Genomic DNA, 22,343 nt, shown 5'->3' on the forward strand with positions numbered 1-22,343 from the left:
AAGCACGACTGGTGCTGGCTGCATCAGCCAAGTAATCGGCATGCTTGGTTACCCATTTGGATCGGCTGAGCGTGGGTTCTTGAGCCTCAAAAGCCGATTATCCGTTCCTGGGCGGCTACGAGGGTGGTGCGTTTTACTATACAGGGCACCACCCCAGTTCCCGACCTCTGCTGCTCAAAGACACGGTAACCAAGGACCGGGGCTCCGTAAAATGAAAGGGTGGGCCCACGAGGAGATCGGGGAGCTGATAGACATCATAGACCTCGCTTGGGCGGATATTCATCTTTCTATGTAATCTTCGGCCTGACATCATTGTTTGGGTCCCTTTTTGTTTGGATCGGGAAATGGGCCGTCCGGCGGATGAATTGGGGGTTTGCTCCACCGGAGAAAAAATGAGGGGACTGTACTGGACAGACTACGGAGGAAAGGTAGATTTCCTCCGTCCGGAGTGTCGTAGTCTTGAGGGAATTGGGCAAACAAATTTGAACAGCCAAAAAAAGTTGCCGGTAATGAGGAGGAGGCTGGGAGGAAATGTGCATAGGTACGGCTCATACTGGATCGGAAGAGAGAGAAGGGAGGGGCTGGATAAGCCTTTTGGTCATCTTCACATGGCCATGATGTAGCGTGGATATCAAAGGTGTCGTGCGTCGAGCGCGTGCAGGAGTCCCGGAGAAATAATTAAAAAAAATGAGAGCGAGCGAGCTAGCAAGAAGAGAACCAACTCGGTTAGCTAGGATGGAGGGCTGGATGGGCCTCATGTCTCCCTCGAATCCTCGATGGGCTACACAGATTGAGGCCCTCGGGTGGCGCCTCAGCGCTTCTCGAACAGCCCGTCGATTGCAAAGCGCCAAGCCCCGCTAACGGGCTCCGCTAAGCCTGCTCCAGCTTCCAGGAGGGGGGGCCCGAACCCGGGTGGAGGCCCGCATCGAGGGTGGTGTCTGGAGCTACTAGGCGTCCTATTGGATACCATGATGAAGTCGAGTCAAGCACCGTCTGCGGGCTGGTCTTTTGCTTTTTTAGAGGTGGTTGAAGGAGGGTGGAGAATAGAAGAGACGAGACGAGAAGAGGAGGGCCGGACTCGAATGGCTCTCTCGCTTGTAATTTTCTGAGGTGTACAAAGAAGTCGCTCGTTTCGTCCCTGATTGTATGCAGTAAGGGAACAGATCGGCCTCTCGTTACCCCCCGTATCCTCCGTATCTCGGAAAGCAACAGCAAGCTCCGTAGGGTCTAGGTAACGGGTTCATCGATCAGCGCTGAGGCTGGAAGCAGGAGTCAGATCAAGATCAGGACCGGGGGTCACTAGGACCAGGGCCAGACAGGGTTACAATGCTGCCATGAACGCAGGTCGGAGGTGTGATAGGTGATGGGCGCCGTTAGGTTGTTTCGAGTTTATTTAGACGGGGCCGCCGAGCGGGTGGAGTCGTGGCCCATCGACGATCGTACTAGTCAGGGCCGTGGCAACAAGGCTGATTCGAATATCCCAGATTCTACGGTTACTCTATGTAAACTGGTTGACTGGTAGACGTAGTACATAATGTCTTCGTGAGATCGTGTGTAACCAAGTCAGCTTGCATGGTCCAATCTGATCCACAATCTAGTCAACTCTGATTAGTTCTCCTTCGATATACTTTGGTGGGAAATCACTCAACCTAGGCTAGTGACAGTCTTCTAGACTCCTCCGAATGGTACCTGAAACTGTCCCTCTGCAAGATCCCGATATCAACCGTTCTTTCTTAGTCTTCTCTAGTCAGCCGTGACACTCTTTCTCCCCTTTCTTCTAATTTTCTTTTTGCCTTTCTCGACTCGTGGACCTGCATGGAAGTGTGGTCTTATTTTCTGGTTCCTGTGTTTTTTTCATTCTGCCTTTTCCGAGGTCCACTGGGTTTAATCTCCACGCCGATCACTTCTAGACTCTGTCGACCCGGAGGAAACGATTGTTATTCTTGGAATTAGTGACCGGAGATCCTGTTTAATAATCCGACCTGTTGTAATTTTTTTCAACCTTTCAAGAAGCATACTGAAGATATGTCGCCAAGAACCGATCAAAGTATATACCTCGCGTTGTGGGCACAAACATTCTGTCTTGCTGCCCCCGCCCAATTGACGATCGGGTCTGGACGGAGAGTTGGGCTCCAAAGACCAAAAAGTAAAAGAAATAATCAGTAATGAGATCGGACGAGCGTAAGAAAAAAGTGTAAACCTTCTTTTCGAGTCTCCTGCTTAATTTAACTCTCATGTTGGTTCTTGTTGAGAATGAAACTCTAGAGGATCATTACATTTTTATTGCTACTATTGGCACTTTCCTCTATACAGTATAGTGCCTCTCCCAATTCCAGGTGAATCCTGCCGGAACATCCAGTCCAATCCAATTTCAATTCCCTCGGGTACGTCACTTTCTTTGTGTTGCCTATTCTTGCCCGTCCTGCTTGTCCTTCGTGGACTTGCTGCGCCCGCTTGCACCAATCCTAATTCCGGAGAGGGGGGGACCCAACGTCAAGGCTAACGCGGGCGCTCTGCCTTTGTTTTCCTGGACGTATCACGGTCCCTCCGTAGCCTCCGAAGAACGGTTCTTGCCGTCATTCCAGGTATATACAGTTGTACTATCCGGACCGAATCTGGGTGGGGGGAGTGTGCGATGGTTGGTTCGTTCCTTTGGATCCTGTCGCCATGCTTTGCCCTTCCGCCGTTGGAACCAACCGAGTATAGATCTACAGCAACGAGACAAAGAATGCGGTCCGATAACTTACCGACTTTAGTCTGTTTCTAGCGGAGACTTTTTCGAGTGCTGTCGTAGGCATCGTTATTAGCACGTTTCGAGAAAGTAGAATCAACCATACTATTGTGTAGTTAGTGCGGATCCAACCACCATACTGTACTTTGTGGTCTAGGTTTATCCAGCGATGACCTCCATCTCTTGATTTCCCCCTCGGTACTAAGGAAGATGGAGGGGGGTCCTTTCCCCCAGTCTCCACTGGTTGAGTCTAAGAGGCTAAGCAGTGGCTTTTTTGATGATTTTTGATTTTTTTTTTCTTTTCGGTTTGGGTTTCTGGTCCTTTCTCGATTGCCTTTCAAGTGTCCCACTTGGCACTCCGTTCTTACTGCCACACGCCGTCCTGCATCCTGCACATCATCATTATTTTTCCTCCCTGTCGTCCAACCTGTCGTCCATAGCTCGACTGTCATATACATGCTCTTTTTCTGGTCTTGTAGTTGTACCTTTATATTTTCCACCTGTCCAGTTCCATAAACCCGTTCTTCCGCGACTGATCCCCTCCAGCTCGGCTAGGCAACTGTTAACTTCCTCTCTCTCCACTTGAGGCTCGGATGTTTACCGGACGAGTCACTGGCGACTGTAATCTCCCTGCGTCCTGCACTCATCCTGGTCAATATTACACTACTCTTCCGCTAGCGACCAGCCCATCCTGATACCTTCAGATCCGTTGGTCAGTGGTCTCTCCTCCGTAGGCGCTTCTCTGGGGTTTCGAGTTATTGTACGGCTATAGTAGTAGTATACTCGTTCTGGGTCTGTTCCCTCCATAACCTTTTTTGGGCGTTGGTTTTATCATTTTTATCATTTTTCTTTTTACAAAAATCATGGCCTTTTTCGGTTCTTGGTGACTATTCCCCATCGGTAATTTCTTGGGGGAATTTAATTTTTTGAATTCCCCCTCCTCTATCTTCTTTGATTATTTTTTAATATCTTTTTTTTAATTCTCGAGATTATGATTTTTCTTTTCTCGTTTCTAGTCTTCTTTATGTAGAATCCATATTCTATTTTATTCTCCTCCATTTTCCTTATTTTTCCCTTGTCCGTTCTCCCGGCCGATCCTACGGACAACTTGCTCATCGTTTAATTTAGCAAATCTGCTTGAAATATAACGGGCATGGGTCTCAACGCAGCTAAATAATCGATCATGACCCTGGACCCTCCACTTGCCTTCACCACGCATCGACCCTCCATCGTGCCTCCCCAAACCCCAGTCGCAACCAACCCCTCCACGCCATTCAATCCATCCCAGTCCACCACTTCACAGCCTCTTGTGTCGCGCAGCTAGTTTCTCTCGGGATCATCTCTTGACTTCGACCTTATCCCGATTATTCTTTTTTTTTTGGTTTACACTTTATTATACCTTACCTGGACCTACAGGACTAGACCGACTAAACCGACTGGACCGAGTACTAGACCCGTGTCCCCTTTGACCTCGACCTTCCCGGTACCTTATTTCTATCTAATCGTACCGGACTGCACCTGGTACACTTGGGGTTCTTCCGACGTCTCATCTCTCCTCCCCCTTCGGAGTGCGCCAACTTCTCGGCCTTGAATCCTAGTTCTTTTCTATTTTTCTTGTCCTTCTTCCCCCCTGGTTATTGTCCTTGTCCTCCCCATCCTTCCATTCTGCATCAAAGCTGGAGATTCTGTCCCAGACTACGACGGAGGCCTTTCTTGTGACCGGCATGGTACAGACTGACCTTGGTCCTCTTGCGGTGTCAAAATACAAGGAAGAGCCAGTTGATGATTCAGTGAGTACTCGATCAATTCCTTTGTGCTATCCTTTTTCTATCATCATTCTTTGCCCTATGACATTACCTTGGATTCGTGATGTTCTTCTCCAATTCTCGTCCTTGACCCTCGACTTTCTCTTTTTTTACCCTGCGAGCACCCGCATCATAGATTGAGTTGCAAGATCTTCCTACTACAATATCATTCCGATCCGTTCTTGGATTTCCCTTTCATTGCATTTTCTTTTCTTATATCCGTGGGAGGATCTCATATTTGTGGCGTGGACTGCCCTTTTTCTGCCCTGTGAATACACCACTCGAGACACCAGATACACAATCCATCCTTTGCGCTGGACAATGACCAAAAACGCCCGCCTAAACGAAGGCAAAGCGCCCTTGATCGGCCAATTGAGACGAGGTGTTTTTGTTCTGCTATGCGGGAATCGATAACCGCCATGAGCCTGGAAATTCCTCGATGCGCCGCATGCTATTGTCCACGCATCTAGTCCGATCCAATTCGAAACGCGCCCTGAAAAGCCCACCCGGAGTGTCTAAACCCGGCAAAGTCTGTTTTTTCGTCGCAGAATCAGCATGAAACGGGGAACGGGATACCAGAAAAGAACACCTGCACGATGAGAGCTCCTGTCTTCAAAGCCTGTGTACCAAGTGCCATTTCAGGACCAAACCATCAGGCTGGAGTGCTTGGCCCCTTCGGAACAAAAGTGAACCACTCGCAGTGTCGCGCCCCATGCAGTGATACAAAGGTGGATTCTATTTGGGCCCTGACTAGCTCATCCTGGTCATGATCCTGGACCGTTGGTCACGCACCTAAGCCCATCCCTGTTCGAGGCTTCCTCGGTGGCAACCCTACCCCCATTCTTACCCTCTCACTACATACTCATCCCGAGCTGAGGAGCCTCTCTGAAAAGCTTTGGGAGTATTCAAAATCCCCGTGTTTAATGTCGTCACTTGGAAGATCCTGTGTTCTCAAGTTCCCTGTTCCCCTCCATTTCACTTTCCTTCTCTGCCCACGTTCTGAGTTGGTTGTACCACCTCTCGCGAACACTTGGACGAAAGTCTCCAGTCATACTGATATGCGCTCTCCTTGTAACAGTTTCGACACGGCAGTTCGGCGCGTCCGAGCCCACACCATTTGCAATCTCTCCAGCAGCCTCGATTAGGTCTTGCGCCTCTTGGGAAACAAAGCCCTATCTCTCCAGCCCAGTCTACCACCTCTATTCCATCCTCGACATACCCTTCACATCATCAACTTGGAAACGGCGTTCTACAGTCTCATAGCGCGTACGGAGCACCGTCGCAAGAGCCACCTTATTATACCACCCACCCGACGTCATATACAACCGCCCCAGCTTCGAACCCATATCCCTCAAGCGGTAAGCCAAGGGCCTTTCTGTGTTTGTCCGGCTGCGTTCTTTTGCATAATTCAAAGACCATGCTAGTGCAGTTGCATGCTGCATGTCTTGAATATGATATTTTGAATATTTGATATTCTTGCGTTGGAACCGGCCCATGGACTCGCGACAGCCGAACATCCAACTAATGCATAAAACCGATAGGACCACCAGACCTCATGGCAACCACCGCTCAAATGCAGAGACCTTCTTACCCCCCAATCTACCACACCCCTCAATCGAACTCGCCAGCATCTGTAGCTTCGCAGCCGCATGATCAGCATGGTCGCAACATGTACACCCAGTCCCCCCAGATGCCGCCCCAGATGTACGGCTATCAACCATATTCGCCGATGAACCCGGTGCAACCGTCGCCTTATGCAGCGCATCCTTCCCCTCAACAACACACCCTCACCTCACAATCTATGATGATGCCCCCTCAGACGACGACGGCACAGATGTCGCCGCACCAACCATCACACGCCTCCAACTCCGCGCTATCCAGCAGCCCGGTCATGAAAATGGATCCGACCCCCCAGTCTGCATCAGCCCAACGACCAATGCTGAACCCACCACTCCCATCACCCTCCAACACTGGTCTACAAGCAGGCGGCATTCATCAAACGTCTCCCTTGGGAACGAGCTCGAGTGCCGCCCCAGGCCCTATCCCAGCCACCACGCCACTAGTGGTGCGACAGGATAGCAACGGAGTGCAATGGATTGCCTTCGAGTACTCGCGGGACCGCGTCAAGATGGAGTACACGATCCGCTGCGACGTCGAGTCCGTCAACGTGGACAATCTCAGCCAAGACTTTAAAACGGAGAACTGCGTCTACCCCCGTGCCTGCTGTAACAAAGACCAATACCGTGGGAACCGGCTCGTCTACGAGACTGAGTGCAACACCGTAGGCTGGGCCCTCGCCGAACTGAACCCGTCTCTTCGCGGGAAACGCGGACTCATCCAGCGTGCCGTCGATAGCTGGCGAAACAGCAACCAGGACCCGCGGCTGCGCAGTAGACGTGTCCGCCGCCAGGCCAAGGTCAATTATCGCAAGCAGTCGCTGGTTCCGCCGACACCTCATATGCCAGCTTCGAATCCCATGGGTCCCAGCTTGGCTAGCACCCCGACGATGGCTGGGCCTCAGGGTCAGCGGCATAGTATATCTCATCCGGGCCCTATGTCGATGGGACCGCCGCAGTTGCATCATCATCACGCTCAACCGGATGGTAGCCCTAAGATTGAGGAAGTTAGCGGTATGTTTCCACACATGTGATCTGTTTTGATTTTTCTGTCAATTTTCTTTCTCCTTGGTGCAACGCGCGCGGCGGAGTCTTTTTTTCTATGGCTTTTGTATTTCTTTTTCTTATTGTCTTCTGTTCTATACCTGTTGGGAATCTTGATGGACTGGGATATGTGTTGAATGCGGTTGTCTTTTCTTTTCTTTCTCTCGTGTGTTTTGGATATATGTGTACACGTGAGGAGTTCTGCCGTGTGGTGTATGTCGACGATGTTGATGGCTTTCTGTATGAGACGTTGTTGCACGGGTGTACGCTCTATTATCAGGCTCTTGGTTTTGGATTCGGTCTTTCTTCTTCTGTTGGCTCTGGCTTCGGCTTCTCAGCCTTGTTATTTCTCTTCTCTTCTCTTTGGCTTCTCTGCTTCTTTTATTTCATACCCTATGCTGCTCTGTCTATCATCGATGCCGCCGCGCGCCTCTTCATGCTTTTCATTTCTTGTCGGAATCGGAGAGGCCCACCACCCTCCACAACATGCAACTTTCAAGCGTAGGCTAATTTCTTCCCCTGCTTTCATCGTTCTACCCAATAGGCACCACAGACTACACCAATGCACCCCCGCGTCCCATTGACTCGAAGCGTCTACCACCCGCACCACTCGCCAGCGACATTCGATCCGCCCAAGCCTTCCACGATGCGACTACGATCCCTACCTCCGCCAGCATCGGTCCATCCATGCCACCCCTGCTCCGCGATACCAGCCTCAGCGCACTCAGTCGCCACCACACAATCGCAACATCATCCAGCCACATGAACAGCACGAGCGGCGAGATCGAAGAGGTCGACGTCAGCCCCAGCAATGAAGACCTCTTCGGCCAACTCCCCGACGGCAAACGGCGCACTTTTATCCTAGTCGAGGATCCGCAGCGCGGAGCCCGCGTCCGCGTCAAGGTCCAACTGGATAAAGTCAACATGGACGAGATCCCGGATTCATATCGCATGTCCAACGCGGTCTACCCGCGGACCTATTTCCCCGTGCAGATGAAAGATGCGCCCGGCACGAGCGTCCCGAATAAGCGCTTCTTCCGTGATGATACCGAGCACACGGATGATTCCGACGCCACGGTCGGTCGAACGAGTGTTCTGGCACCTTCACTCGATGGTGAGCGCGAGATCGACGTTCCCCAGCTCTCGCGCCGTAAACACCATAACGAAGTCTTGCTGAATGACCTCGGATACCGACTAAGTTGGAGCCAGAGCCGGGTGTTTGCTGGAAGGATGCTATTTTTGCAGCGATCACGTAAGTACCACCCCCTTGTTCGTCCCTGGAGCTAGTATTAGCTCTCGTATCCATTCCCCCGTGTTCGTCATGGGGTGTGCTGTCATGTCATGTCATATTTGCAAGGAGCAAGGACCGCGCATTGACCTCCCCCCACGTGCCGAACGCGGCTGAGACTTTGTCTCACATTTGCGAATGCGAAGATTCCCGACTCATCCCCGCTAACGTATGCGACAACGATCTAGTGGATGCCTACCGGAATAAAATGCGTAGTAGCATGCTGGCTGCGGGTCAGGATGCGACCGAGATTCCGGAGCATTTTGATACTCGTAGGGGGAAGAGGAGGTTCTTGGAGCGTGGGGAACGGAGGTTGGAGATGGAGGGGCGGCCGAGTGCGGCGCAGAGGAGTGCGGAGGAGGTGGAGGGTTGAGGATTAACTTGGTGAGGGTGATGGTTTATTTTCTGGAGTGTCTATATGGGTAGATGCTGGATGATTATGATCATGATGATGAGGGACGATACTTTGAACTTATGACGGGATGACTTGTTTACGTGAGCGATTCTTGTCTGTTTGGTATTTGCAATTTGATGGTTTCTTCTTTTTTATTGTTTTGTGTTAGTTGGTGGATTCGTTCTTGGACTTGATGATCGATATGTTTGTTTTCGGCCATGTATGAAGGGGATCGACAAACATACCCAAAAAACAAAAAGGAAGGACAACCGGGAATGGATTTACGACCTGGATCTGATTTATTTGGATGACTTGGGCTTACGAGTCCCGGGTGTTTTACAGTTATGGCTTCTATCGTGATGTTCTCGAATACAATACTGCGATGAGCTTGGCCTTTGAGCTTTGACCAGGGATGCTTGGTATTAAGTAAGTGAATGCTTCTTCAAATGTCTCATGTTAAGTATCACTACTATACTCCTACTGAGACCAGACCACGGGACATTCTCAGCCAAAAATAGTACTTACATAAGCAGGGACTCAGGGACGGACTCCACTTGATTCCCCACTTTGACAGGACCCTTCCGAGAACAGAGGGAATCGAGAAGAACAATATATTTCATGGAGTATTAAATATTAGATATTCTAAAAGATCTGTAGTGTTCAATCGCCTATTATCTATTATATCTGAGAATACTAGACTTAGTAATCACCTCCATCTTCTCGAGTATAGTACTGTACACTACTATACCCGATGATCCACTTCCCCAAGCGGTTGTCCCGGCCACGCTTCACTTGCTTGTTGACTGCTCCCGTCATCCGCCATCAGCAGCCTCCAAACTTTCGGCTCGCCTAACGCCTCTGGTCTCAAACTTAGCAGTGCTTTCTTTTTTCTCCTTCTCATCCTTTCTTCCACAAACACGAGCCTCATCTCGTTTCCCTTTGATCCAATCGGCCTGATTTAACTAACACACAAACTGCGCCCGCGTATCCCAAGCCTCTCACCCGTCCCGCTCCCCTCTCAATCTCGGGAACCGTGGATCTTAGCACTGCAATGCTTGCTCGTTAATAATTATTCCTGCCATCTCACACTTCTTCCTCTCTCCTTCTCGTCCTCTCCCTTCTTCCGCCAAATTCCTCGCGACAAAAGATCGTCGACAAAGATACTCCCTTCCCCCCACCCCAAACATCCCCATTACAACCCTCGCGTCCCGCAGAGACCCTTAAACCCTGATCTTCCTCCCCTCCCGTCCGGGGTTAGCCGGGCTTTGTTGACCCTCAAATGAACCACGACGACAACGACATCCCCGCACCGCCGCCCCATCGCTACACGCCATCTCTCCGAAACAATTCTTCCGTCACCCCCGGCGTCGACAATCTCGGCCCTTCCTCAGTCGGCGGTGGCATTAGCGGAATCGCCCTCGGAGTCGCCAATAGCCACGATCGCCTCAGCGGCGTCGACGCAGTCCGCGGCATGGATCACCACGATGGCTTCTCCGGTCCTGCCGAGCGCGGTTATCACACTACCGGCTCGGACAACCCTTATATTCCCTCATATACCCCCGGCTTGACCAGTTCCGAGTCCCTGCGACCAGAGCAGTCGTATGCTTCGAACATGCCGCTCGGTGCTGGGGGATATTCGCCGGGCTTGCAGACACCGGGACAGTCGTCGATACACCTGAGCGATGCGAGTTCCCATCGGCGCAGCATGTTGGACCAGTATCCTGCTTCTTACAATGGTGGGATCGTAAGCGATGGGCCGTATCAGCGACAGTCGCAGTACAGTACTGGCCATGTACCTGCTGATATCAACCCAGACGAAATCGCTGACGACGGCGATGATGAGTTTATCCCTCAGTCGAGGAATGGAGCTGCGCCAGCTGCGGGCGCTGCAGCTGGAGCGGCCACGGGAGGTGTTCTCGGTGGATTGTTTAGTCGCGGCGGAAATGCAAATCCACAGTATGGACCCGTGCCTGGCGGCGGTCTGGAAGCTGGGGGTCGAAGTGCCGCGGCACAGGAAAAGGCCGCGATGGGTGGTGGCATGGCTGCTCGGAAGAAGCGTGGGTTGATCGCGGGTCTTGTCCTTGGTCTGATCGTCCTCGGTGCGATCATCGGTGGTGCTCTGGGTGGAACGTTGGGGCAGAAGCACAGTGATGGATCATCATCGTCATCGTCCAGTGATAGTTCTGCGACCAGTGATACGGCACAGAATGGAGATCTTAACAAGGATTCCGCTGAGATCAAGGCACTAATGAACAACGACAACTTGCACAAGGTCTTCCCCGGTATAGATTACACGCCGTGGGGTGTTCAGTACCCGCTGTGCTTGAAGTATCCTCCCTCGCAGAACAACGTCACTCGCGACTTGGCCGTGCTCTCCCAACTCACCAACACCGTCCGTCTTTACGGAACGGACTGCAACCAGACTGAGATGACTCTGCATGCGATCAGCCAACTTGGATTGACGGATATGAAGGTTTGGCTTGGTGTCTGGATCGACACCAACACGACCACCACGACCCGTCAACTCGACCAGCTATACAAGATCCTGGACGATACCAAGGATCCATCCATTTTCAAAGGCGTCATTGTTGGTAACGAAGCGTTGTACCGCGCCGGTAGCGATGTACAGTCCGCAGAAACGAACCTGATCAGCTACATCAAAGGCGTAGCCACTCAACTGAAGAAGCGCAATCTGAATGACATGGCCGTGGCCACCTCCGACCTCGGCGATAACTGGAATGCCGAGCTGGTCGACGCCGTTGACGTGGTCATGTCTAACGTTCACCCGTTCTTCGCCGGTGTCAACGTCGACGTCGCTGCGGCCTGGACCTGGGACTTTTGGCAACAACACGATGTCGTCTTAACCAAGGGGACGACCAAGAAACAAGTCATCTCCGAGGTAGGCTGGCCCAGCGGAGGTGGTAAGGACTGTGGGTCTAGTCCGACCTGCGACTCTGATACCCCGGGCTCTGTCGCGAGTGTCGATAACATGAATACCTTCATGTCCGACTGGGTTTGCCAGGCTCTGGAGAATGGCACGGACTATTTCTGGTAAGCTGCACACCACCCTTCTTGCTTTCGTTCCTATTGCTAACACCTCATCCCAAGGTTCGAGGCCTTTGATGAGCCCTGGAAGATCCAATACAATACCCCCGGCAAAGAATGGGAAGACAAGTGGGGACTCATGGACTCGGCTCGAAAGATCAAGTCAGGTCTCAAGATTCCTGACTGCGGAGGCAAGACTGCCTCTTAGGTCTCTTGTGTCTGTCATTTTTTAACGGGATCATGATCATGAAAATCACCTCTCATTCTACTACATCCGTCTGTATATTTGCCTTCTATTCACCTCTATCCTTCTGCCTCTTGCTCCATTCCGCGCCTCCTATCATAACGACCCTTTTCGTCCCTCCTTCGCCCGCGTCCCTTGTCGTTCCCTCTACTCCTATCACTCCATCCATCTCCTCCAGTCATACTTGTTCACGACTGAGGCTTTCATGTCTTTCGTGCCTTTGAGGGTATTTCGTACTCAGCATGGCATCTTCGACCTTCATTGTTCCCGTTTCTGTTGGGCGTTTTGCTGCGCCATCCATTGCGCTTTCTTGGTACATGATCTCGTATTCTCTTTTTCGCTCTCATCCTCTACCCTGGGTGCTCTTTGAATTGGACATTGTTTTTGGTGATGGTCTATGGGTTGTCCGAGATTGGTTTGTGTTGTTGCGTTTGTTAGGTTTGAGATGTACATATGGGCCGTTAATGTTGACTACGCCTGGCTTTGTTCTGGGTTGTTTTTGGATGCTGGATATACGTAGTGAAATCCCTTCTAGCCTGATATCCTCTATGTACTGGCGGATTAGTAAACTTGAGGTGGCTTGTTACCTAACCCATCCAGTCTAACCAGGTAGGATGGGATAGATGGGTTGATTCATCCAAGTATGTTTTAGATACATGCTCCACTCTGTCAACCTAATCCAATGTCTGACTCCTAACTCCACAAAATGCAATGCCGACCTCCCAATAGTCGTAGCCAAGAGCAAGAAACCCCCTTCCACTGTCTATAAGTCCTCGCTCTTCGTCCCCTCACAATCAAACCTCTCTACTAACACCCCCCTCTCCCTCCTCCCGATAATAAAGCCGCGTCTTCCAAAACGCATGCTCACACCCCTCAAACGGCACCAAAACCACCGAACCCACCCTCCCCGCAAACTCCTGAATAATATCAGACTCGGTATCCTCCAACGGCCCGCCAAACACCATATAAGGATCAAAGGGCAGTAATTGTTCGAGGTGTTTGCGTTCGGCGCCGGGGCAGAAGAGGAGCGTTTGCGGTGTGATTAGGGTGAAGGCTGCTGGGTGGGTGATTACAGTTATGTTTAGGGACGAGAGGAGGGATTTGTCGAGGGTGTTGAAGACGGGGTCTTGGGCGTAGATGGGGATTTTTGTTGATGTGTCTGGGGTGGGGATGTTAGGGGCTGAAAAGGAGAGGGAAAAGTGGGAAAAACAAACTAGATACTCTCTGCGCAATACTTTCCAACGCCGCGAGTTGATACATCGATACACTCCGTCGATCAACCCACCCTCCACGCAAAAACCCACTCGGACTCCCGAGTCCAACGCATACAACCGCGTCCACAGGTCCCTTCTTCTGTGTAGATTCAAATCCAGTGCCAGAAATAGGACCCGCACACCCTGTAAATCGTTCTCCCAACTGTGCCTCTAGTCGTTTCCACGTCTCCGAGCTTCCCCACCGCTCGCGATACCCTTGATACTGCGTCTGCAGTTCTTCGAGGGTTAATCGCCCCGGTGCTTCTGCGGGGCCGAGAACGAGCTCGACTTCGCCCTTTATATTGGTTTCGGAATCATCCTGTGCTGGGGCTTGTCCTTGAGTCTGGGAATCAGAGTTCTGCTCCTTGTTCCCCGTTCGTGTCCGGCGGAGGACGCGGCGGACGTTGCTGGTCGAGGTGACGTGTGTCCAGCCGTCGTCGTCGGTGACTTGGAGGCGTTTTTGGGTTGTGATTGCGGTGCGCTTTTTGTGGGATGTGTGGGGCATGGTTTCGAGGGGGCCTTTTGTATATATATGTATATAGGTAATATGTGTATAGATGGGAGAAGGATAGGTGGGGAGGTAGATTGGGGTTGTTGGATGGTGGGGGAGTTCTTTTTTTCGAGGGCTTATCGATTGTTGATTGGGTTATCCTTTATCGATAGTTGCTTATCTTATCTGTTGATCGGTTTATTGATAGACTCATCTTAGTCAGCTTTTGTTGACTTTCGGAGAATAAGCAAAGGTACTGTAGTTCTAGCATAGTGATGTGATAGGAGGACGGATAGTCTTTGAAAGGACAATGAGATGAAGATGATAGTTTATGTGTGGTTTGTTTGAGGACTCGTTGAGAGTAAGAGTGTTGTTAAGTACGGGATTCTAGGAATGCAAATCATCGGGGCTTCACGGTCGGCACCTTGGAAATTGTATAGAAATGAACTGCTCCGTCGTTAATGTGACCATTGATTCGCTCTTCTTATTAGCAAATATAGTTCGTGCTACTGTCTAGGCACTATGTTAGAAAAGGCGAGCCAATGATCGAATCCTTGGCCTAAGGCCTCCTCTATGTTCAAGCGACTGACTATCATAGATTGCGTGTATTTTGACGTCTTCGTACTTATTATCCTTGATGATCTCTCCACTTCATCACCAGCATGTCTACACTCAACTCGGTTACTCCTTCTCCATCGCATAGAAACTACCACCAACAACTCTCACTACTAGTGTAAGCGCTGAAGACCACCCCCTTCCCCTCAAGACTGCACCATTAGCGTCCCCCCTCGGCGCTTCCAGCTCTGGGCGCCCCACCAATCACATCCCTGAACCTGGTGATGGCACTTGCAGAAGAGCGTGATGATCCCCAATATCCTTGTCCGGTGGTGCTCCGCATTACCCCTCTCGTCCACTCATACGCCGTGCATGCTGCAGTCGCTGTCACATCCAAGTCCTGCATCCTGACTCGTCCGCGCAGCCATGGCCGGCACCGCACCTTATGGTCGATTGCCCCCTCAAAAAGAGCCCGATCAGCCCTCGACCGCTCTCCGTGGCTTGTGTCTTGGTCGAGCTGCTTCTACAGCTGCGCTGGATTGAATTCCATGCTCCATCGATTTTGTCTTGTCTTGTATACTACAATTAGGATCGAGAGCTGAGCGACGCTGAGCGTCACCATTACCTGCGACTTGGAGAGGCCGCGCTTTTTTTTCCTGCTCCCGATTTTTTGTGTCGACGACGTGCAACCTGCTGAAACTGGCTGCGTACCTGAATCGACAATTCACATCTCAAAATGGCTTTGCAACAATTATCATCGCGATGGGCTGCTCTGGTCGTCCTGCTGTGGACAGCACTCGCCCGCGCCCACACTGTCATCACCTACCCAGGCTACCGAGGGAATAACCTACAGACCAACGGTACCATCGCCGACGCAAACGGTCTCGGTGTCGCCTACAACTCAAAAAATGACTCCCTTTACTATCCTTACGGCATGCAGTGGATTTATCCATGTAAGTCATCTCCCACAACGACCGAGACTCGACCCCAGACGCGAAGCGATAACTAACTTTCAACTCCCCCCGCTCTTCAGGTGGTGGCATGCCAACCTCTACGAACCGCACTTACTGGCCCGTCGGCGGCGGTGCCCTCGCTATGCAGCCTGGCTGGTTCCCAGGCCATGCGACGGCCTTGATGTATATCAACATCGGTCTCGGCGAGGTTCCCGAGAATATGAGCCATCCGGTCGTGTCGGCCTTCCAGATCACCGGTCCCTCGAATAATCCCTACCCCGGAACTATCTGTCTGCCTCAAGTGCCTCTGCCTGCGAACATTAGTGTTAAGGCCGGTGACTACGCTACGATTCAAGTGGTGGAGGTTGCGAAGCACGGTGCAGCGCTATTTAACGTATGTTCCTGGCTTTCAAGACTTTCTTGTTTCCTTGTCTATTTGTACTAATATCAACACGTGCAGTGTGTCGACATTATCTTCGCTGATAACGGTGACTCTAAGATTGCCGAAGTTACGACTGATAACTGCTTCAACTCTAGCGATATCAGCTTCCAGTATGTGTACACGACCTCGGGTACCTCCGGCGCGGCTACGTTGAAGCCTCCACGGCGGATGTGGATGGCAGTTGTACCGTTCCTGCTAGCTGCAGCGGTCATGTAGATTCTATGTCGTTTCCTTTCTGATATGATGCATTTACGTGCGTGCTGTTTTGCTTTTGAACATACCCTATCATCCACTGGAATGGTTGCTGCAATAAAATGCTGATCTGATTAATCTACATGTTTCTCTGTTATGGGAGATTGGCCATACTTTGGATGCTTCTGTTTTGTTCTTCTGGTTTTTAATGAGCCCGTCGAGGTGCCTGGTGGCGTTTAATCCTGGAGAATAGTCGTTTATGAAGAACGAACAGAGCTATCGTTTCCATACATCTATCTTGATCAGAGTGGCACAATGCATCTTCGAGATCTTTACGATATCCAACTCCTAGAACTATGGGGTTAACCGTACTACGAGAAAACGCCTGACACTACACATTAGTTCTAATTAAGAACACCACACGCGGACTACAAATGGTATATTCGATATTTGGATAATATCTCTTAGGCCCTTACATATTTATATCCTTAATTAGAAGCGCTTCACGTGAATACCCTGATATTATCCTTAGCTTAGGTAGGTATACCTCCTAAGGTTACCTCATATCCCTCGTAGCTAAATAGACCCCTATAACCAATACAAGGCTTTTTGGTCACCCTTCGGATCCAGACCCCCGGGCTTGGCTCCTTCTGTAAACGAGCATTTTACCCCAAGGCAGTAGGAGTGGGATCCTGATGACGCTCACCACAAGAGAATGGCTGCCAGGTCCAGCCATCCTCCTTGGCTTCCATCACGCATCAGAGCAGCCATCGCCGACGTGAGGACTTTTGTATGGTGCGATTTTGGATACCACGGGGTATCTCAGAGATGCGAGTCCCGGGTCCGCCTTGATTGATTGGCTCCCTCTATGTCATGGAGCATTTCCCCTACAGGTATACAGCTCATTATATTCAAAGATTTGTGTCATTAGAACCTTTCCCACCTTAATTCCTCGCACTGGACAAGTTATCAAGCAAGTCCGAACTAAGTATTTGCCCGTTATAATTATTCGTCGGGAGATACGAAGACGCAGTCATTTTCCCTTTTCATGTGACTATAGCTTGTTCACTTTTCTCCGTCATCTTTTCTGCTTTCCTTTCAAGCAGAAACGTCGACATTCTCCAAGTCTCAAGTGTTACCAATGTAAGAGGAATAGAAAACGCCCAGTATATCCAAAATAGAGGGTTCACAACGTTTCCATCTGTTCCGGAACCAGAGCTTGTCCAGTCTAGAAGAGGCACGCTGAATAGTGAGGCCAGGAATGTCCCTGGTAGAAAGAACATAGTAACTAGTGATAGGGTTTTCAATGATAGTGAATCCCGTAGCCCGGCACTCGCAATATTAGTGCTCATAGTTACTTGTTCCTGTGCTATCATGTTCGAAACCTAGTAATATATTAATCCAGTTAGCTAAAAGGGGTCAATAAATCATGCGGCTAATATGTGCATGTACATACAGCTATTGACTGGGCGTCGGCACGTTGCTGTAAAAATTGTATCTCGGCTTGCTATAAAACTTTACGTTTTTCAAGCATTCGCGCGTACTCTTGAACAATGTCGATAACATGCGAGGGTTCCATGACCAGAGAGGTATCACCACCGTCTATGAGGAAATTCTCTGGGATGAATTCACACAACTCTTGGATGACCACTGTTCTCCGATATAGATTAGCAAGCTTTGCTTTTGCTCCTATAGTTATAGCGGATACCTGGATATAGTATCATCGTATAGGGACTTCGTGTCTGCTGGCCCATGAATGAAAGTGTGGCCTCGTCTCTACTGCTCGAACGTCACACTTAGACCTGGCACTCACCCGCCCCGCGGGTCCAAGATCAGGAACCTCCACCCGCACCTCAGAGGGTCAGGGTCCAATCTCACCGACCCTGACCCTCTGAGGGTCCCTTGAGGTCACCCGTGTCGACCCTCATCGACCCTCAGAATACATCATTTCTCTCGGCCTTTCCTATTTCGGACGTATAAATTTAATGATTTAACTTTTTAAAATACTGTTGTCCGAGCCCACGTTGATCTGCCAGGACCAGTGCGTTCCTGGAAAATTTGCGAAGCCCTCAAAGAAGGCGGGCCCGATGTAGACCCGGTCCGCGATGCCAGAAGCATCCGTCGGTGATGATTTGTTGTACCAATTGTACGAGTCGATTTCTTGAGAAGCATTGTACCAAGCCCGGTCACTGTAGTTGCGGTCTCGGCGAAAAAGCGGCCCAGTTAATGGATATCGGTCCAGGCAAGGGAAAGTAGGGGGTGGAAATTCCAGGCACAACCAAATAGAGAAGAAAACATAGAGGAGAAAACTACATGCGGGGAATGGGACATGGAGACCGACCCACGTTGGTGTACCACCCACGCGGATGAAAGGGTGAGCCCCGGTCTTGGAATAGAGAAGGTCGAAGATGTCCCGAGAACAGAGATTAGGGTGTGTAGCGTTGCTTGCGGAGTGAAAATCAGCTTTGCTTGCCTTTAGGGTAATTGATATGACGTCTCCGTGAAGACGGACCAGCGTAGTCATTGACGAAGTGAGCCGGGAAGGAGAATAGACGCAAAATCATGAGGCAGACTCCAAGAAGCACCAGTTGGTACCTTTGCGGGTGATGAGACAACCAGAGGCTAGGGAGAGGCGCTCACGGTGGCGACCCCGGCGATGCCAAGGAGAGAAGCTGAAGCAATAGAAGGAGCCATACTTGATTGATCTGTCTTCCTTCTGCAAGACAATGGCAGAGTCAAAATGAAGCACTCCGAGCACTTTCTTAACGGCATGGAGTATAGGGCATCGGTATCTCAACAGATGGCACTTTTTTATAATTTGGCAGATGGAGCGATGAGCATTCATCTCCTCTGGCTGCTCCCGCCGATATTGATCCACTGTCCCATGGTAAATTTGGTATTGTGATGGCGCGATGGAAGAAATTCTGATTGCGGACTGGGTGTGGTTCATGCTTCCCCGCAATCTCCACTTCCATACTCCTGGGGCTGTTGCCAGTCCCCACGGGGGATGAAAATTGAGGGGAAGACCGGACATGGTTGTATCACGATCCGTGTTGGAGGGCGAAAGTTGCGGAGAGATGATCTCCACGACAATATTTGGTTCTGGCTTTCGGCACCAGAGCCGGCATTCGGAGCACCCATACACGACTCAGTCAGACTCCGAGTTCCGGAGGGAGTGGTCGAGATACTCCACGCCCGAGAGTTTCCAGTGCCTAGTACCCAGGCCAAGGCAGTGAGTACGCGATCTTGGATGGGGTGGCCAGCTCGACCGGGAATTACGTTATCTAGTAGGCCGTGAAACATGATTGATTAAGTACAGGCGGGTCCGGTAGGCACGGCATCATTAGCAGGAGGATGTATCGACTGCTGAGATGATCCTGCCGGCAGGATAGTGATATTGATTGGAGGGCACATTGAACCCATTGTAGTGCTCCTCGAGTTTCTTTTTTTGTCAAGTCGGTGGTTCTCCTTGGCAACGAGGTGCGCGCGAACATTCTCAGGTACAGATGGAAAATACAACATATTATTCGTTCTATGATTAAAATTATGTAAGTTGGGTCTTGAACGGGTTACATTTGGGCCCAAACATTGGGGCCGGGCTCGGTTTTGGGTCTAGGCCTTCGACCCAATTTGAGTTATGTGGCTAGTATGAAGGGGGAAAAAGGCCGGCAAATATCGTAGATAACATTAAATAAGCTCGTCACACTCTACCCAACTAATCATGAGGGCCGAGAAAGGAGAAAATATGCTAAAATTTACCTCCTGCTCCATACAAGGGGTTACTGAAATCACGGCGCCATCGCACTTAGACTTCTAGATTAGAGGGGGTGAATCTAGCCGCGCACCGAGGTTAGATGGTCGATAACACTAAAAGCATATGAGAAACGCAACATTGACTCAAACATATCCTTGTAACTAAGACGAATTGGTATTGATATTCCAAGGTCCAATTCGTCGCCTCATAAACTCCCACCTGCGGACTTCCTTGCTCTTACTGTATTATACTAATGAGTTATTATGGCATTTGGCGACATCTATTTTTTCATTCACAGTATCGGAGGCTACATAGACCTAGCAAAATCATTGAACATTTGTGTGTAAACAATCGTAAAGAATCCATTTTTCATAATCGCTAATGATGCCCTTGCTAATATTTAACTCTATAAAGAATGGACTGTGGCGCTTTTATCATGCCATCTCCCTAATAAGCCATCAAATATTCAACCTGTCTGTTAAATGCCAAGAAAAACCTCCTGGAATTTGCCAAAGTCCGTGAACATTCCTTTTTTACTTTGTACAGAATGCACAAGTCTTTTTCGCTTTTCCTGGCACTACAGCATTTGAAATCTTTGGCTCTTATAAGACTGGGGTTATTTTCCGTGAGTTTGTCTCAAAGGCATCGCAAATCATTATCATCTCAGGCATCATGAAGTTTCGTTTCCTCTTGACCATCGTGTCTCACGCACTGCTTACTGCAGCCCTTCCAGAGCCGGGACTCCATAGTCTAAAACAGCAGTGTTCAAATTTTGAGCTATCCTGTTGCTCGGATTTCAGAAGCTCTGCCGAAGGAACACAAGTTTTTGAGACGTCCGGGTCAAGCACGAATATCATTGGCAATGCTGTTGCAGTGCTTGGCAACGCTGCTGCGGGGGCTCTACAAGAGCTGACCCCCATCAGCATTCTTTCTGGATGCGCTCCTCTTATTGGTATGAAAATTATACAACTTCTGCTATTCTCAAATACTTAGATCTTTCTAGGTCGCGCAGAAATCGAATGTGTCAATTACATCGCGTGCTGTGTACCTGATGAGAATCAGAAAGGCCACGGACAAGTATGTTCAGCTTCTGTCGATGTCAGAGTTGTTGCTAACCAAAATGCCAGGATGAGAGCAAGTGCAAAATTTTGAAGGATACCAGCGTCCAGAAACAGGGAGGCCTTATCCCTATCTGATCAACGACAAAACGACACTTCTACCTGTAGTCGAAGAAGTAATTGATCATCTAGGGGGCTCGCCTGTCATGTTGATGGTTTGTATGAATGGTGGGGCGACTCTGATCTAAGATAAAGACCTTTCTGGGTTTTAATGCCATACTACTCTCGCTAGATTAGGTAGTAATAAACGGAAGACTGCTATTCGCGTGACTAAACATTTGCTCCTGGGAGCGTCACGATGTTATATCTTTAAGATAGCTGAACCAAGATAATCTCTGTTAGGGTGAGATTTTATCATAGGCTCCTGGGAGCTTAAGTCTGACCAATACTGCCTAGTCTTAATGAACATAGATCTGAACAAGGCTCCCTACACCGATGCCCTTTAAACAATAAACTTATCTGTCGGACTTTAGGCGGTGACCATAAAGTCGTGGTGGGATAGGACTCAATGTAGTGTCTGATTACACGGTTATGAGTATAGAGGTCGTGTGTACTTCTTAGAAAGAAGAAGTACCACGATTGTGGAAGAGTACCGCCGATCTAGAAAAGAGATTAAAAGGGATAATAAACTTGATTCAATTTGACTAGAAAATATAGCAGTATTTATATCGTAGGAAACATAGTAAAAGATCATATAAAACGATAAGAAATTAGAGTATTGTATGGTCTCCTACATAGGTAGGTAATTTAATATAAGTAGGTAATTCAATACGAGATCGTTGAAGATTAAGCTTGATAGGTCTTATGGAGAAGATCTAGAAGCGATGAGGGGTAGTGGGTCTTCGTCATATGACCCCACAACATTCATATATTGATATATACTATAAAGTAAGAAATAACGATGGTATTTAAGCCACTATGCCTGATATTACTCTATTATAGGTATATAGAATTCGAAATAGGTTATAAATTTGATGAATTCTAGGGCGTCTCCTTTAACCTCCTTCGAACCAGAGAACTTAGCCTTAGCTCTTCCTTTACTATCCTATATCCAGAGGATACTAGCGCTATCTAGGTAGCGAAAAGTTATCTCCCAAGAACTCTTATAACGATCACTCTTAACTTCTTTGAATTCCTTAGCGAGAATATCAAGGCGGTACTAGAGGAGAGTAGAAGAGATATACTTTAAGAATCTATACTAACGAATCGACCCTTCAAAATTATCTAACGATCAGTAACTCAGCTAAGGGGCTTAATTTTACTCGAATTCAAATCTCGAATTAACAGAATTCCATCGAAGATCGTTATCGTACTAGCGAGTTGTTTTCATTATATTTCGGAGTGTATGTCTTACTTTAGGCTCGGGAAGCGGTGTCTGAGATAAGCGCCATTTCCGTTTGATAAGTTCCTGCAGAGAAT

At 49.4% G+C, this 22,343-nt stretch overlaps 6 protein-coding genes across 6 annotated transcripts; 4 read left to right on the forward strand and 2 right to left on the reverse strand.

The window, feature by feature from the left end:
* Positions 1 to 5,614: 5,614 nt before the first annotated feature.
* On the forward strand, positions 5,615 to 8,857 carry N7496_004091 (uncharacterized protein; the record flags this gene model as incomplete). Its single annotated transcript, XM_056697022.1, has 4 exons — positions 5,615 to 5,894; positions 6,078 to 7,166; positions 7,741 to 8,448; positions 8,673 to 8,857. Coding segments are annotated over 4 exons (2,262 nt in total), but the record flags the coding sequence as incomplete, so codon positions are not given.
* A 1,300-nt stretch (positions 8,858 to 10,157) lies between these two features.
* bgt3 (uncharacterized protein) lies at positions 10,158 to 12,131 on the forward strand (the record flags this gene model as incomplete). The annotated part of the gene is made up of 2 exons (XM_056697023.1): positions 10,158 to 11,929; positions 11,987 to 12,131. The coding sequence occupies 2 exons, from the start codon at positions 10,158 to 10,160 to the stop codon at positions 12,129 to 12,131; spliced, it is 1,917 nt and encodes a 638-aa protein (XP_056559235.1).
* Positions 12,132 to 12,961: 830 nt separating this feature from the next.
* Positions 12,962 to 13,925, reverse strand: N7496_004093 (SRR1 family protein; the record flags this gene model as incomplete). Its single annotated transcript, XM_056697024.1, has 2 exons — positions 12,962 to 13,326; positions 13,382 to 13,925. 2 exons carry the CDS (start codon positions 13,923 to 13,925, stop codon positions 12,962 to 12,964), a joined length of 909 nt encoding a protein of 302 aa, XP_056559236.1.
* Positions 13,926 to 15,201: 1,276 nt separating this feature from the next.
* On the forward strand, positions 15,202 to 16,076 carry N7496_004094 (copper acquisition factor BIM1-like domain-containing protein; the record flags this gene model as incomplete). The annotated part of the gene is made up of 3 exons (XM_056697025.1): positions 15,202 to 15,418; positions 15,499 to 15,812; positions 15,879 to 16,076. 3 exons carry the CDS (start codon positions 15,202 to 15,204, stop codon positions 16,074 to 16,076), a joined length of 729 nt encoding a protein of 242 aa, XP_056559237.1.
* Positions 16,077 to 18,042: 1,966 nt separating this feature from the next.
* N7496_004095 (Glycoside hydrolase family 79 protein) lies at positions 18,043 to 18,576 on the reverse strand (the record flags this gene model as incomplete). The annotated part of the gene is made up of 1 exon (XM_056697026.1): positions 18,043 to 18,576. The coding sequence occupies one exon, from the start codon at positions 18,574 to 18,576 to the stop codon at positions 18,043 to 18,045; it is 534 nt and encodes a 177-aa protein (XP_056559238.1).
* Positions 18,577 to 20,478: 1,902 nt separating this feature from the next.
* N7496_004096 (uncharacterized protein) lies at positions 20,479 to 21,002 on the forward strand (the record flags this gene model as incomplete). Its single annotated transcript, XM_056697027.1, has 3 exons — positions 20,479 to 20,758; positions 20,810 to 20,883; positions 20,934 to 21,002. 3 exons carry the CDS (start codon positions 20,479 to 20,481, stop codon positions 21,000 to 21,002), a joined length of 423 nt encoding a protein of 140 aa, XP_056559239.1.
* Positions 21,003 to 22,343: the final 1,341 nt, after the last annotated feature.

The sequence above is a fragment of the Penicillium cataractarum genome, assembly GCF_028827025.1.
Source record: "Penicillium cataractarum strain IBT 29864 chromosome Unknown utg000002l, whole genome shotgun sequence".
NCBI classification, from domain to species: Eukaryota; Fungi; Ascomycota; class Eurotiomycetes; order Eurotiales; family Aspergillaceae; genus Penicillium; species Penicillium cataractarum.